Source organism: Sminthopsis crassicaudata, chromosome 5 (assembly GCF_048593235.1).
Source record: "Sminthopsis crassicaudata isolate SCR6 chromosome 5, ASM4859323v1, whole genome shotgun sequence".
Classification (NCBI taxonomy): Eukaryota; Metazoa; Chordata; class Mammalia; order Dasyuromorphia; family Dasyuridae; genus Sminthopsis; species Sminthopsis crassicaudata.
The window spans coordinates 140,411,975-140,426,057 of NC_133621.1; the positions used below are offsets into that span (position 1 = coordinate 140,411,975).

General features: G+C 31.1%; 1 protein-coding gene across 7 annotated transcripts in view; it reads left to right on the top strand.

Moving 5' to 3' along the window:
• PNPLA8 (patatin like domain 8, phospholipase A2) overlaps positions 1-14,083 on the top strand; it is a 50,407-nt gene that overhangs the window by 33,067 nt on the left and 3,257 nt on the right. For all 7 annotated transcript variants that reach the window (XM_074268302.1, XM_074268301.1, XM_074268298.1 and 4 more), the window contains exons 7-8: positions 1,225-1,282; positions 5,444-5,638. In XM_074268302.1, the coding sequence (XP_074124403.1) occupies positions 1,225-1,282; positions 5,444-5,638 (253 nt within the window). The remainder of the gene's footprint in view (positions 1-1,224; positions 1,283-5,443; positions 5,639-14,083) is intronic.

A 14,083-nucleotide genomic window follows, 5' to 3' on the forward strand; every position in this document is an offset into this window, starting at 1 on the left:
GAAGCAATAAACTGGGAAAACATTTTTACATCCAAAGGATCTGATAAAGACCTCGTTTCTAAAATATATAGAGAATTGAATCAAATTTATGATAGTTCAAACCATTCTCTAATTGATAAATGGCCAAAGGATATGAATAGATAATTTTCAGATGAAGAAATTGAAACTATTTGTAGCCACATGAAAAGTTGCTCCAAATCACTATTGATCAGAGAAATTCAAATTAAGACAATTCTGAGATACCACTACACACCTGTCAGATTGACTAAGATGACTGGAAAAGATAATGACAAATTTTGGAGGGGATGTGGGAAAATGGGAACTGTGATCAGATCCAACCATTCTGGGGAGCAGTTTGGAACTGTGCTCAAAAAGTTATCAAACTGTGCATACCCCTTTGATCCAGCAGTTTTTCTCCTGCGATTATATCCCAAAGAGATCTTAAAAGAGGGAAAGGGATCCACATTTGCAAAAATGTTTGTGGCAATCTTCTTTGTAGTAGCAAGAAACTGGAAACTGAGTGGATGCTCATCAATTGGAGAATGGCTGAGTAACTTATGGTATGTGAATGCTATGGAATATTATTGTTTTATAAGAAACAACCAGCAGGATGATTTCAGAGAGGCTTGGCAAGACCTACATGAACTGATGCTAAGTGAAATGAGTAGAACCAGGAGATCATTATACATAGCAATAACAAGACTATATAATGATCAATTCTAATGGATGTGTCTCTCTTCAACATTAAGATGATTCAAACAAGTTCCACTTGTGCAGTGATGATGAGAGCCATCAACACCCAAAGAGAGAACCATGGGAACAGTGTGGAGCAAAACATAGCATTCTCACACTCTCAGTTGTTATTTGCTTGCATTTTGTTTTCTTTCTCAGTTTTTCTTTTTCTTCCTTCTCAATCTGATTTTTCTTGTGCAGCAAGATAACTGTATAAACATGTTTACATATATTGGATTTAATACATATTTAACATATATTGGACTACCTGCCAGCTAGGGGAGGGGTGGGGAGAAGGAGGGGAAAATTTGGAACACAAGGTTATCCAAAAGTCAGCATTGGAAAAATTACCCATGCCTATTCTTTGTAAATAAAAAGCTTTAAAAAAAAAAAAAAAAAGTAATCATTTTTTTAAAGCATTTAAAGTAGATTTTCATATCATCTACATTTCTAAAATATAATCACTTTGATATAATTTCTTATTTTATAAAGGGATAGAATGGGATCTGATCTAATGATTGAAACAGCAAGAAATCCCAAGTCTCCTAAGGTAAGTTTGCATATGCTTTGAAATTATAGGAAAATATTTTATTATTTATAATTACTTTTTAAAAGAAAGAAATAACAGTTTTTCAGAATAACACTCTCTTCTGAATACCACTTCTCACAAGGTTTTATAAATGCCTAATTTTTAAAAAAATACTATAAAGTGTTAAACTTTATAATGATTTGAAGTAATGTTGGAAAAGCATTATATTCCAGGCCAACCTAATTTCCTTTTTTGGGTAGATCAGGCAGTTACAATAAATGTTATTTTATAGCAAAATATTTGAATACTTTCACTTTTGATTATGACTGATTATTAATTGCTTGTTTGACTTTTCTATAATTAATTGTCTGTCCCAATCACCGAAGGAACTTTTCCAAACCTTTCCATCCCTTATCAAACCTCCCATAGCTGCCCTTTTTTATCTAGTCACCTGAGAATTTTTGTTTTATTTCACTAAAATAGTTGGGGGCATTTACCACACTCTATCTCTTCATATCTCACATGATTCAAAAGATTTTTTGCTCTCTCCTCCTCATATGTCTCACCAGTCTCACATGAAGAACTGGTTTTTCTCTTTGCCAAAGCAGACACCTCTACTTGCATAATCCATCCCATTCCATCTTTTCTTCTCCAGCAGACTGCTTTCTCCCTCATCTTTAGACTTTATTTATTTTCCATCTTACCTTATTTAATGGCTGCTTTCTTACTGCCTTCAAATATTCCTGTGTCTCTTATCCTTAGAAAGCTTTCACTTGATCCAGCCATCTCCACTAGTTGTTGTCTCAAATCTCTTGTGCATTATTTTTCTTTGCTTGTACCTTCTTAATTCTATAGTCTGGCTTCTGAACTCATCATGGCCTTTTTTCAGTCTTATTTCTTCTGACCTCTTGGTAACATTTTGGTACTCATTCATTCCCTCCTCCTTGATAATTTTTCTCTCAAATTTTTTGTGACACTGCTATCTTCTGATTTTCCTCCTATTTATCATAGTCTCTTTTGCTGAAATTTCAGCCATGTCATGCTTATAATCATTGTTGTCCCCCCAGGCTTTAACACTAGGACATTTTACTTCTTCCTCGATACCATTTCATTTATTGATCTTATCAGCTTACATATATTCAAAGAACATTGGAAACAAAGAACATGAAAATGATTCCTCAATATATTCATCCAGCCCTAACCTCTCTGCTGACTTTGGCTCACATTTCTAAATGTTTATTGCACATTTTAAATTCAAAGTCCAAAACTGATTCTCTGATGGGCATTTAATAAGTGTTTGGTTGATTTCTTCCAAACCGTTCCCTGTTTCCTAACTTTCCTTTTACTGTTGAGGGCACCATCATCCTCTCAGTCCCCAGGCTCACAACCTATGAGCTAATGTCCCTCTCCCTCTTCCTCCCTCCCCAAACATACAATCTTTTTTCCAAATCTTGTTGTTTCTAATGCTGTAGCATCTCTCTTCTAACACTGCACTGTACCCAATGCAGAATATATATAGTTTTATAATCCTCTGGGCATAGTTCCAAATTGTTCTCCTAAATGGTTAGATCAATTCACAACTCCACCAACAATATTTTAGTGTCCCAATTTTCTTATATTCCCTCATTATTAGCTAGTCTCATAGGTGTGAGATGATACTTCAGAGTTGTTTTATTTTTGTGGTTTTTTTTTTAAATCAGTGATTTGGATCATCTTTTCATATGATTATAGTAAATTTTGATTTCTTCATCTGCAAACTACCATTTATCAGTTGGGAAATGTCTTATTTTTTTATACATTTGTCTCCATTCTCCATATATTTGAGAAATAAGGTCTTTATCAGAAAATATGCCGTAAAATTTTTTCATAGTTATGATTACTATGTATTTTTCCTATTTAGCCTTCTCTTTTTAACTTTGCACCACATTCCCTCCTCAAAATTACTGAGTGTATGTGTTATTACCTCTTTGAAACAATTCTAATGAGAATAAAATTCAAGCATTGTATGCTAATAATACCACATTTCCTCCACTGTAAAATTTCTTTAATAGAGGTTGGACACTATACAGTTTAATCTTACTGAATCTCTTATGATTCTCTTTTCTATTTACCTTTACATGCTTTTCTTGAGTCTATTCAGCTCTGATTTTTCATCAGGAATACTTGAAAGTTCTTTATTTCATTAAATATCCATTTTCTCCCCTTTCTCCCTCAAGGATTATATTTAGTTTTCCTGGATAGTGATTCTTCATTGCCTAGCTTCTTTGCCTTTTATAATACGATATTCTAAGCCCTTTGATCATTTAATGTAGAAGCTGTTTGTATTATCCTAATTATGGCTCCATGATATTTGAATTGTTTGTTGCTGCTTGCAGCATTTTTTCTTTGATTTGGAAGCTCTGAAATCTGACCCTAATATTCCTGGGAGCTTTTATTTTGGGCTTTCTTTCAGGAAGTAATTGGTATAGTCTTTCAGTTATTATTTTACCCTCTGAATCCAAAATATTGGTGAAATTCTCCTTGATGATTTCTATGATCACAGCTGTTTGGTATTCCAATCATTCTTGAATTATCTCTTCTCAATTAATTTTTTAGATCAGTTATTTTTCCAAGAAGATATTTCACATTTTCTTCATTTTTTATTTTGTTTTTTTTTTTTTGTTTGTTTTGTTTGTTTTGTTTGTTTTGTTTTATTGTTTTTTCATGTCTCATGGAACCAATAGTTTCCAACTGCTCAATTCTAGTTTTTAAGGAAGTATTTTCTTCATTGAGCTTTTGTTGTACCTCCTTTTCCATTTGGCCAGTTCTACTTTTTTTAGGATGTCTTCTCTTTAGAGAATTTTTGTACACCATTTTTCCATTTGATTTGTTATGCTTTTAAATTTCTTCTCTTTAGTGAATTTTTGTGCCTCTTTTACCATTTGGCCTATTCTATTTTTAAAAGTGTTAACTTTATTATTTATGATTATTACATATATATTTTATTACTATCTTTTAATATGCTGTTTCCTTATGTTTCATGTTTTTTTGCATCACACATTTATTTTCCCAATTTTTCCTTCATTTCTTTTATTTGACTTTTGTCATTCTGAAAATGGACATTCTCAGTTTTAGGATTTGGGTTTAAAAAAAAAAGCTGAGTAGTAGAATAAAGGAGTGTCAAGAAAACAGGCCTTGTACTTATTTCATTAATAAAGTGTAGTTTAGAAGTTGTGGTTTGTAGGGAGAAGATTTCATTAAATTATTTCCAATGGCCAGAGATAATGTCTTATCTCCAGCCAAACTTTTGTTTTTGCAAAAAAACATTTGATCAGAGGCAAACAGTGTAGATTATTTTTTATGTTTTTCCTCTTATAAAAGAAAATGACTTTTTGGACTATCAGCAAGATGATTAGCACGTTGAAATATTCTTCTAGAATATTCTAGGTGTCTTCAAGGTGTCAGTTTGGTTTTAACTTGATTCATCAAGTCCTTTTCATTTCACACAAATAAGTAGTTTATGAAAAGCAGGTAGTAATTTACGAGAAAAGGAGTATAGCAAAGGAAATTGGTTTGGATAAAAATCACATCTTTATTGCAGATAATCAGCACATCTTAAATAGTTTTTTAAATGTTTTAGCAACTTAATTTACAACTTTTTGTCATAATTCCACAATTCTACAATCTAGTGTTATCAGTCACACATTTTTTTTTCTTTTAAAATTACCATTGATTCACCATAATAATGACACAACTTTTTTGTAAAATGCTATTATTGTAAGTATAGTTATACTCCCTTTTAAAAATCAGTTATGCATTAATTTTTTAAAGTGTTTAATACTGCTACTAACTGAGTTATTATTTAAAAGTCTTAGATATGTATACTAGTGTATGTTCAAGTAATCATTTTCATATAGGCAAAATGACCCTTCAGTCTATGTTTGTTATAGTCACTTTCTCAAAATGTTATTTCTAATACATATTTATCATATATATATATATATATATATATATATATATATATATATATATATACACGCATCTATGTGTGTATATGTGTGTGTGTGTCTGTGTGTGTGTGTATGTGTATTAGATATCCCTTTAATGAAGTTAATTCCAAATAAGAATTGTTTATCTCAGTATCTTGACATAGAGTGTCTTTAGGTCTTGTTATAGATATTTTAAATTTTTAACTTTTAATAGGTGGCAGCAGTAAGTAGTCTTGTAAACAGAGGAGTAACACCAAAAGCATTTGTGTTCAGAAACTATGGTCATTTTCCTGGAGTCACTTCCCACTATTTGGGAGGATGTCATCACAAAATATGGCAAGCTATTCGGGCATCATCTGCTGCACCTGGTTACTTTGCGGAATATGTATTAGGAAATGATCTTCATCAAGTAAGTTTTAACTTGATTAATTGTACATATTAATTTAAAAAACTAAAGGAACATTGGAAAAGGGGAGGGAGGTGGAAGAGACTTCATGGGATTTTATAAAGTTTTTTATATGAATATGTAAGTATCAAATAACTAAAACATTCATTTGTTTAATAAACCATACACCTTATTTACAACTGACTCATGCCCAGTAGTAAATAAAAATAATGAAAAAGCATGAAATGATGATCAGTATTTAATGTTTGCCATTGTAGATGGAATAGATTTATAGTGAACTTAATTTCTTGACATCCTGGACATTTAGTGGGCTATGTAGTGGATGCTTAATTGTTGATTTTTAATTGATTAATTGGCACGCCTTGTTCTCTTTGTTTCAATAAATAGATTTCAAAGGTGTTTAATTCAATTTAGTCTCTAAGTTTAAACATCAGATAATTTGTTATGCTATAATTAAGTCTGAATGGTCACATAAAATGAAAAGTTCTCTTAAAAATAGTATTCTTTTTAGTAGTCTTATCTTAGTCTGTATCACAGAAAGCTTCTTCTTTTTATCATTTTTCTCCTTTGTAACATAGACAATATCTCTTTGTAGAAAATTAAGGTAATGTCAGTAAAGTATTTGAGCTTTCTGATGTTTCAGTAGAATTTAATTTTGTATAAACAGCCTTTTTTTCTGTAGAAGATTGTAGAGATGTTTTATGGAATAGTTTCTTTATTGAGTAGTTTTTAAATGAGGCCTCATATATAATCAAAACATTCTTTTCCTGCTTCTATAGAATTCAAAAGCAATCCAAAAGAAAACTGATTAAGATCAAGCCATGTTAATTGTATGACATCTTTTCCAATTCTTGTTGTTGAACTCTAATAACATTTTTAAAATACTATTGTTGTAGCTAAGTTTCTCTACATACTCTTCTCTTAAAGTAGTTTATTTCTACATTTAAAGATGACTTTAAAGGGTATAATTTGAGAAAGATATTTTCTTTCTTGTCTTCATGAGACTGATATGCTCCTTTTAATTAGGAAGTTAAATAAGATAGCTCCTATCAAGCAGTGAAACAATTAGAAAATCTCTGCTATAATAGAGTATGTCAGTGAAACAAATATTAGGAGTATAGGTATTAGCTGATCACAAGGAAGAACTTTAGAAAAGATAGGCTTTTAGGAAGATAAATATATTTCTAAACCCTTGTTTAAAATAAAGACTTTTGACCAGTGATGAAGTGTTCCTAAGAAGGATCCATTTGGCCAGAATATTGCACAGATACTTTAAAGGATTTTAAGCTAAAAGTAAAGGGATGTGAAAAAAAATCTGCCTTTTTATGGCCCTCCAGGGTAGGTATTATATAAAGAATAACTGTAATTAGAAAGACCAGCAGAAGAAACACCAAAATTAACTAGAAATAAAATTCAATGTTAATAATAAAACTTATATCTGTAGATTTTGATATATAAATGCATAAAATAAAAATAAGTAACATGAATAAAAATATTCATATAAAAAGCAAATTTAATCTTGGTACTACAGAGAATTTATGGAAGGACATCCATGATTAGAATATAACTGTAAAAGGTCATATCTTATTCAGAAGGAAAAAGAATGGATAAAAGAAGTAGGTAGGCAGAATAGTGTTGTATATTATGAAAACAGTGCATAATGAAGAACAGTTTGGATAAAGATTAATAGATAAAGAAACAGAAGAGATGTCATCAGAAAATTCTACAGATTTTATCTGAATGGAAGAAAGAAATAGACATGAGTATTAAAATAGGTAACAAACCTAGCACTGAAATATTATATATTATATATACAGTGCTATATGGTACATATATAATATTACGTAGTAATGATGATAATTTCAGTTAGACAACCACTGCAATATCCTTTTGCTAAAATACAGAGCCAGTAATAATTCTTGATTTAATCTAACAGTTCCTTCAAAAGCAAGAGGAAGTGTATAAGGGCAATTGTTATTTCGTTGTTTAAAATAAGGAAGAATAGATAAATCAAGGGAAAGTGATGGGATATCAGGCTGGAATCATTATATAGAATGGATGGAATAATGACAGTGGACAAAAGAGAAAAGATGAACCTAATTTGTCCTTATTTTTCTTCTGGTTTCTCTGCTGAGGAGAGCCAACTTTGGATTAAAAGGACAGAAGAAAAATGATTAATAGTGAGCTGAAACCCAAGATACATAGGGAGACAATAAGATAACACTTGGCTATTTTTGTATTCAAGTAACCAGGCTCAGATGAACTACATCCTGGGATCCTGAATGAACTACTGAATGTAACTGCTGATCTTTCAATGATTATTGAGTATATGCCACAGAACCAGAGTAGGACAAATGTCTAGATTCTCAGAAGAGAGATGAGAATGGAATCTGCAAAACATAGACTATTATACTTTGTTTTGATTCCTTGAAAAAAATCTGAGATGGATGATTTTAAAAGGGAGCTTAATTTAAGTCTACCTAAAAACAGAAATAATGATCCTAAAAAAGCAGCATAGCTTTATTAAGTACATGCCATAGCAGACTAAATTCATGTCTGTTTAATCAGGTTACAAGGCAAATAGATATAAGGAATCTGTAAATATAATTTAGTTTTATTTTAGCAAAAGATTGATGAACTTTCTAATACTATCCTTATGGAAAAGTAAAGAGACATGGAATAGACAGTAATACAAATTAGGTATATTTGGAGCTAATTAAATTCAATTTAATTTAATCCAAATTCTGAGAGTAGAAATTGGTTTAAAGTCAACTTGGTTTTGATCTCTAAATAGAGTACCTCAAGATCCATTTAAATTAAAATGCTATTTACCTTTTTACCAGGGACTTGAATAATGACATAAATTATTTTTATATTCTTAGATGACCCATAACTAGGAGGAGCTAGCTAACATATTAGGTAACAGAAGCAAGATTCAGAAAAATCTCAATGGAGGGAGAAGCCAAATTAATAAAATGACATTTAATAATAATATATGTAAAGTCTTACATGTGGGCTAAAAAATTAACATTTAAAAAAAGGTATGGTTAAACAGTATTTCTTCTGAAAAAAAGATCTTGATATTTTAATGAACTATACAAGTTCAATATGAGTCAACAGTGTGAAATGGAAGGCAAAAAACTTATGTCTTAAATTACATTGTGAGATATAGTGTCTAGCATTAGGGGTATGATAGCTCTATTGCACCTTCCCCCCCTGCAAGTTAGACCATGAAAATCTGTGTTAAATTCTGGCTGCTATACTTTAAGGACATTGATAAGCTGATCTAGGTGATAAAACATAAATATAAATAAGTGTAAGTACAAAATTGGTGTACTCAGAATTTGTGGCTTCAGAAAGTGAAGCTCTGTTTTTAATACTGACTTTTTGATGCATAGATTAATCCATTAATTTCCTTCATTGCTACCAGTTTTATCCAGTTTTATCCACTTTCTCCTCTTACTTTATTTTTGTACATTTTCTCCTATGAATTTTCCATAGGCCTACCCCATTTCCTGGAATCCTTTCTCTTTTTTTAAATATTTCTGCAACTTCATGGTTGTTTATCTCTTCTCTCTAACTAAATCAGTCCAACATATCAATTAAAATTGAAAGAGTTTGGAAAAATAGAATTGACACTGATATTTTAGATACTTTCTATGATTTGATCTTTTCAGAATAGTAACATTTAACATATATCTAAGGTACTGCCTTTTATAGCTATTATAGAGGCAGGTTTGGGGTGTGCTTTTTATGAAAATAGTTGTTTTTCATTTTAGTAGCTATAATATTTAAATTTTTTTGCAGTTATATTTTCTGAGGCCTAGAGAAACTTCTGATAAACAGCTATGTGTGTGATAACACCAAACTATACTGATAGCTGGAGAAAGAGCTGTAGTGTGATGGAGAGAGCCCTGCACTAGGATTATAGGAGACCTGGGTCTACTGCTCATTGGGAAGCCCTGGGGTAATTCATTGAATTCTTTCAGGTCTCAGTATCATCATATGTAAAATAAGACCACATGATGCTTTCCTAGCATAGATAAAGGTCTATGATGTAGAAATACAAATTTTGCCTTTTAGTATTTTATGATGAATTTGGCCAACAAATCTTTAGTCTCCCATTCTGAATCATTTTAACTATACAAGGGGTCCTTTTTAAATTTTTTTTTTCATTCTTATAAAGAGATGAATAGTCTTTTAAAATATACAGCTTTTAAAATACTAACATTTGACATTTTATGGTTTACAATAAAATAATTTGAATTTTAAAATAGTATAGTCTGGAAAGTATATGACTTTAAATATTTTAGTATGATGCTTCTGGCAAATTTATTTTTCAGTTGTCATCTCGATCTGTAACTGAAGATGAGGGAATAAATCAGAGCATTTTTTTTTTTTTTTTTTTTTTAGATTAATGACCATCTGGAAAGAGGTGATAGTCTTAAGAAAGTCAAGATCTATTAACCTGTGTGATTATTAATCCTTAGGAAGTACTCTGAAAAATATTGCTGTAATCATCTGAATATACATAGAGAACAATTATTTATAACAGTGGCTTACATTTCAAGGAAATCTTTCCTGTGAAATTTGAGATAAATCGTGTGCTTGAAATTAATGATGTATATCAGTTATTTGTTGTAACATTCTATGACATATCACTATTTTTAAAAAATAGTGAATCTTTAATAACTTTTTCATTAATTTCATATTTTCATTCTTTTAAAATAAATTATCCTTTGAAAAATATTATTTTAATTGAATTTGTTTTTTCTGAGACTTGTTGATGTTTAATACATTTTTATAATTAGTCATATATTTCAAAAGAATAGCTTACTAAGTTGTCAAATGAATGTTAGATAATTTTTTCCTGTTGTTTCAACTGAAGCAATCTTTTAGACTTGAAATATTCATTTTTAAAGTTATGTCAATAACTTTAAGTAAGAAACTGATTTTACAATTCACCTTCCTTAGTCATATGGTTATTTAATACAGTTTGATTGTGTTAATTAGAAAATAAAATACTTAAATGTAAGAATATCTTACCTATCCATATTCCAGTAATTTGGAACTTTTTATTATTTGGAAAGGGACTGATCTTTTATCATAAGCATATTGAATAAGCAAAATGTACTTACCAAATAATATAAATTTCTTCAAGAACTTTAAAAATGAGCAACAATAATAATGAATCAATCTTTATATAGGTCTCCTGTGGTCCTTTACTAGGAAACACTTTTCAAACTTAGCTCACTTCTAGATTGCCAAAGTAACTTATAAAATTATGTATTATACATTTATACATTATGAATCCATACCATCCATACCAGAATGTTAAAATACAGAATTGATTAAGGGTGTAAAAGCAGAAGCATGACAGAAAAGAATAATTTTGAAAAAGAAGCATAATCTAATGAAAGGAGTATGAAACTAAAGAATCTTAGAGCTAGAAGGGATGCTAGAGCCAATCTTGTATAGCCCCACTATTTTACAGATGGGGAGACAAAACCTCAAGAAGCAAAAGTGACTTCCAAGGCCATATAATAAATTAGTTTCAAAGTTAAAACTAGTTTTCCAAATTTCTAATCCTATTCTCATATCTCTAGACTGCTTCCCAAAGTAGGCTTCTAAGGAATTTTTTAGAGATGAGGAAACTTCAGTTTGATGAGTTTTAAGTGATTTGTTGAGTGTCATATAACTAATTAGTAACAAAACTGGAACTAAAGCTCAGATCATGTTACTCCCTGTCGTGTGCATGTCCCATTGGGCCACATTATCTTTTAATCACGTGTACTAGAAATCAAGGGACCTTTAGCTATTTCATATTCATGCTCTTTTGGTCTTTTTTATTTGGTTAAAATGATGATTTAGTTGTTATAAGGATGCAGGAGTAAGTGAAAGCATTCAGATGTTTTAGAGCGGGAAAAGCATTATATAAAACCAAAGGGGGGAGCAGCTAGGTGGTGCAGTAGATAGAGCATCAGCTCTGGAGTCAGGAGGACCTGAGTTCAAATGTGGCCTCAGACACTTAACATTTCCTAGATGTATAACCCTTGCAAGTCACTAAACCTCAGTTGCCTTGTGAAACAAAACAAAATAAATAGAATCAAAGTAGCATGACTTCAATAAATGTATGGTATCCTGGTTAAGTTACATCTCCCTGTGTCTTTTTAATTTAGTAAATTAACTTTTTTAAGCATTTAGTAAATAACTTGGAATATTTTCAGTCAGCTCAGAGATTAGGAACAAGGAAAAGGAACTTTTGAAGAAAGCATGTTCTGAATTTGCCTATTGAGAAAATTCTTCTTTGGGATTCTTGATTTGCCTGTGGGCCAGTGGGCCATCCCATGCTGTGCCACCTTCTTACCTGAAGGAAAGTAAAGTTTGCTGAAATTCATGGAATTCTAGTTTTTAAAACTGAGATCTCAAAAGTTTACTGTTTCCAGCAAAACGGCACACTAAGCAATGTAACATGGTACAGAAAGCAGACAAATCCATGTACAAAAACAAAAGAAGTAACTCCTATGTAGAAAGGAAAGGAAGAGAATCTATCCAGTAGAAATGGGACAAAGAAAAAAAATCTAATAAAATGAGAGAATCAGAAAAAGACAGCTTTTAAAAGCGAAAGGAACTATCTGAAAGGAAAATAGAAGATTGATTACAAGCTCACAAGGAAAGATATGTAAAATAATGTGTTGGTGAAAAGAGGAGCAATAGAGATGTCAGTTTAGTAAATATTCTTGAAAGTATGCACCTTTTTCATTTTCCAAATAAACAGTACAAATCATTTAGAAAGGTGAGTACATGTCCACAGAGAGATGGGTACATGTGAAGAATAACACTATAGATTTACTTAAATAATATATTAAGTGACTAGAAAATAGGAAATGATTATTAATTACATTGTCCTTTTAACGACACATTTGGATGACTATATTGAGTTCTGGATACCTCATTTTAAGAAGGACATTGAGAGGGTACTTAAGAAAGAATGTCCAGGTTGGTAAAGGCTCTTAGGTTCATAGTATATAAAATTAAAGATACTGGGAATATTTAGTACTATGCTTGTTATCTCTGGTCCCACAGGATATGATTAGTGGTCATGGATAGCAGATGCAGAGGTAACTTTCATCTGGTTGTAAGGAAAACATTCCCCCCATTCTAAAGGGGAATGGATTACCTTGAGAGATAGAATATTTATTTATGAACAAAAGCTAGATGACTACTTGAAAAATGTGACATCAAGGGGATTTTTACATTTAGTCTCATCTGTAAATTGGAGATAATAACAATGTTTCACAGGGTGTTTTTTGAGGATAATATGAGATAACATGTATAGTGTTTTGCAAACCTTAAAGCATAATAAAAAGCTAGCTATTTTTATTATTTAAATCTTGAGTGATCTCTTTGCCAGACATAGTTCCTAGTACCATGCTTCTCTCTTAATATAGCCTAAAATTACAGTAGTTTATTAGCTGTTATGTTAGATTGGTGATTCAGATTTAGTTTGTGATCTATTCAAACCTCAAACTCATTTTCATTTGAATAATTATCTAATTTCCCTCTTCTGTCTCATGAAATTAATATTTTTAAAACAAATGTAGGACTTGACTTTTATCTTTTTTTAAAGCTTTTTATTTTCACAATATATGCACGGATAATTTGACAATATTGAGCCTTCCATAACCTTGCGTTTCAGATTTTCTCCTCCTTCCCTCTATCCCCTCACCTAGATGGCAAGCAATCCATTACATGTTAAACATGTTAAAATATATTTGACTTTTATCTTATTAGATTTGGCTTATTGCTCTAATTAAGAGAACTTGGTTTGGATCCTGGCCATGCCATCTACTAATATGTGACTGATTAAATTCCCTTTTATCTTGTCTTCAGTTTCCTCATTGGTAAAAGAAGCAAGATTTGCTCTAAAAGTCTTTGAGTTTATGAATTAGTCTGCAAACATTCACATGCTGGGCAGTAGGACCACAAAAATAAAATGAAATGGTACTACAGCACTCTTTCATTGAATGACACCTATTCCTCTTCTTTTCATATCAGCATGACATAATAGACTAGGATCTAGCTTCAGAGTTGAAACAACTTGTAATTAAGCCCTACTGACACATATTAACTGAGAAAGTCTCATAACTTCTCAATGTTCTCAGACAATCAGACACAACTATAAGACACAGAACTGTATCAATTCCATGAGGTAGATGAAATCCTATGAATTCTAGAGCCCTTTATAGCCAGTCTTTGTAAATCTTAATAGATTCACTGTCTATTCCTAGAACAATACATTCCCATCTTCCAAATCTGGATATTTTCATCGACTATCTTCCATATCTGTAATAGTCTCCATTTCTTCCTTTCTCTGTCTTCTTTTAGGTCCCAGCTAAACTACCATCTTCTATAAGAAGTCTTTTCTAATTTTCCATTAATTCTAGT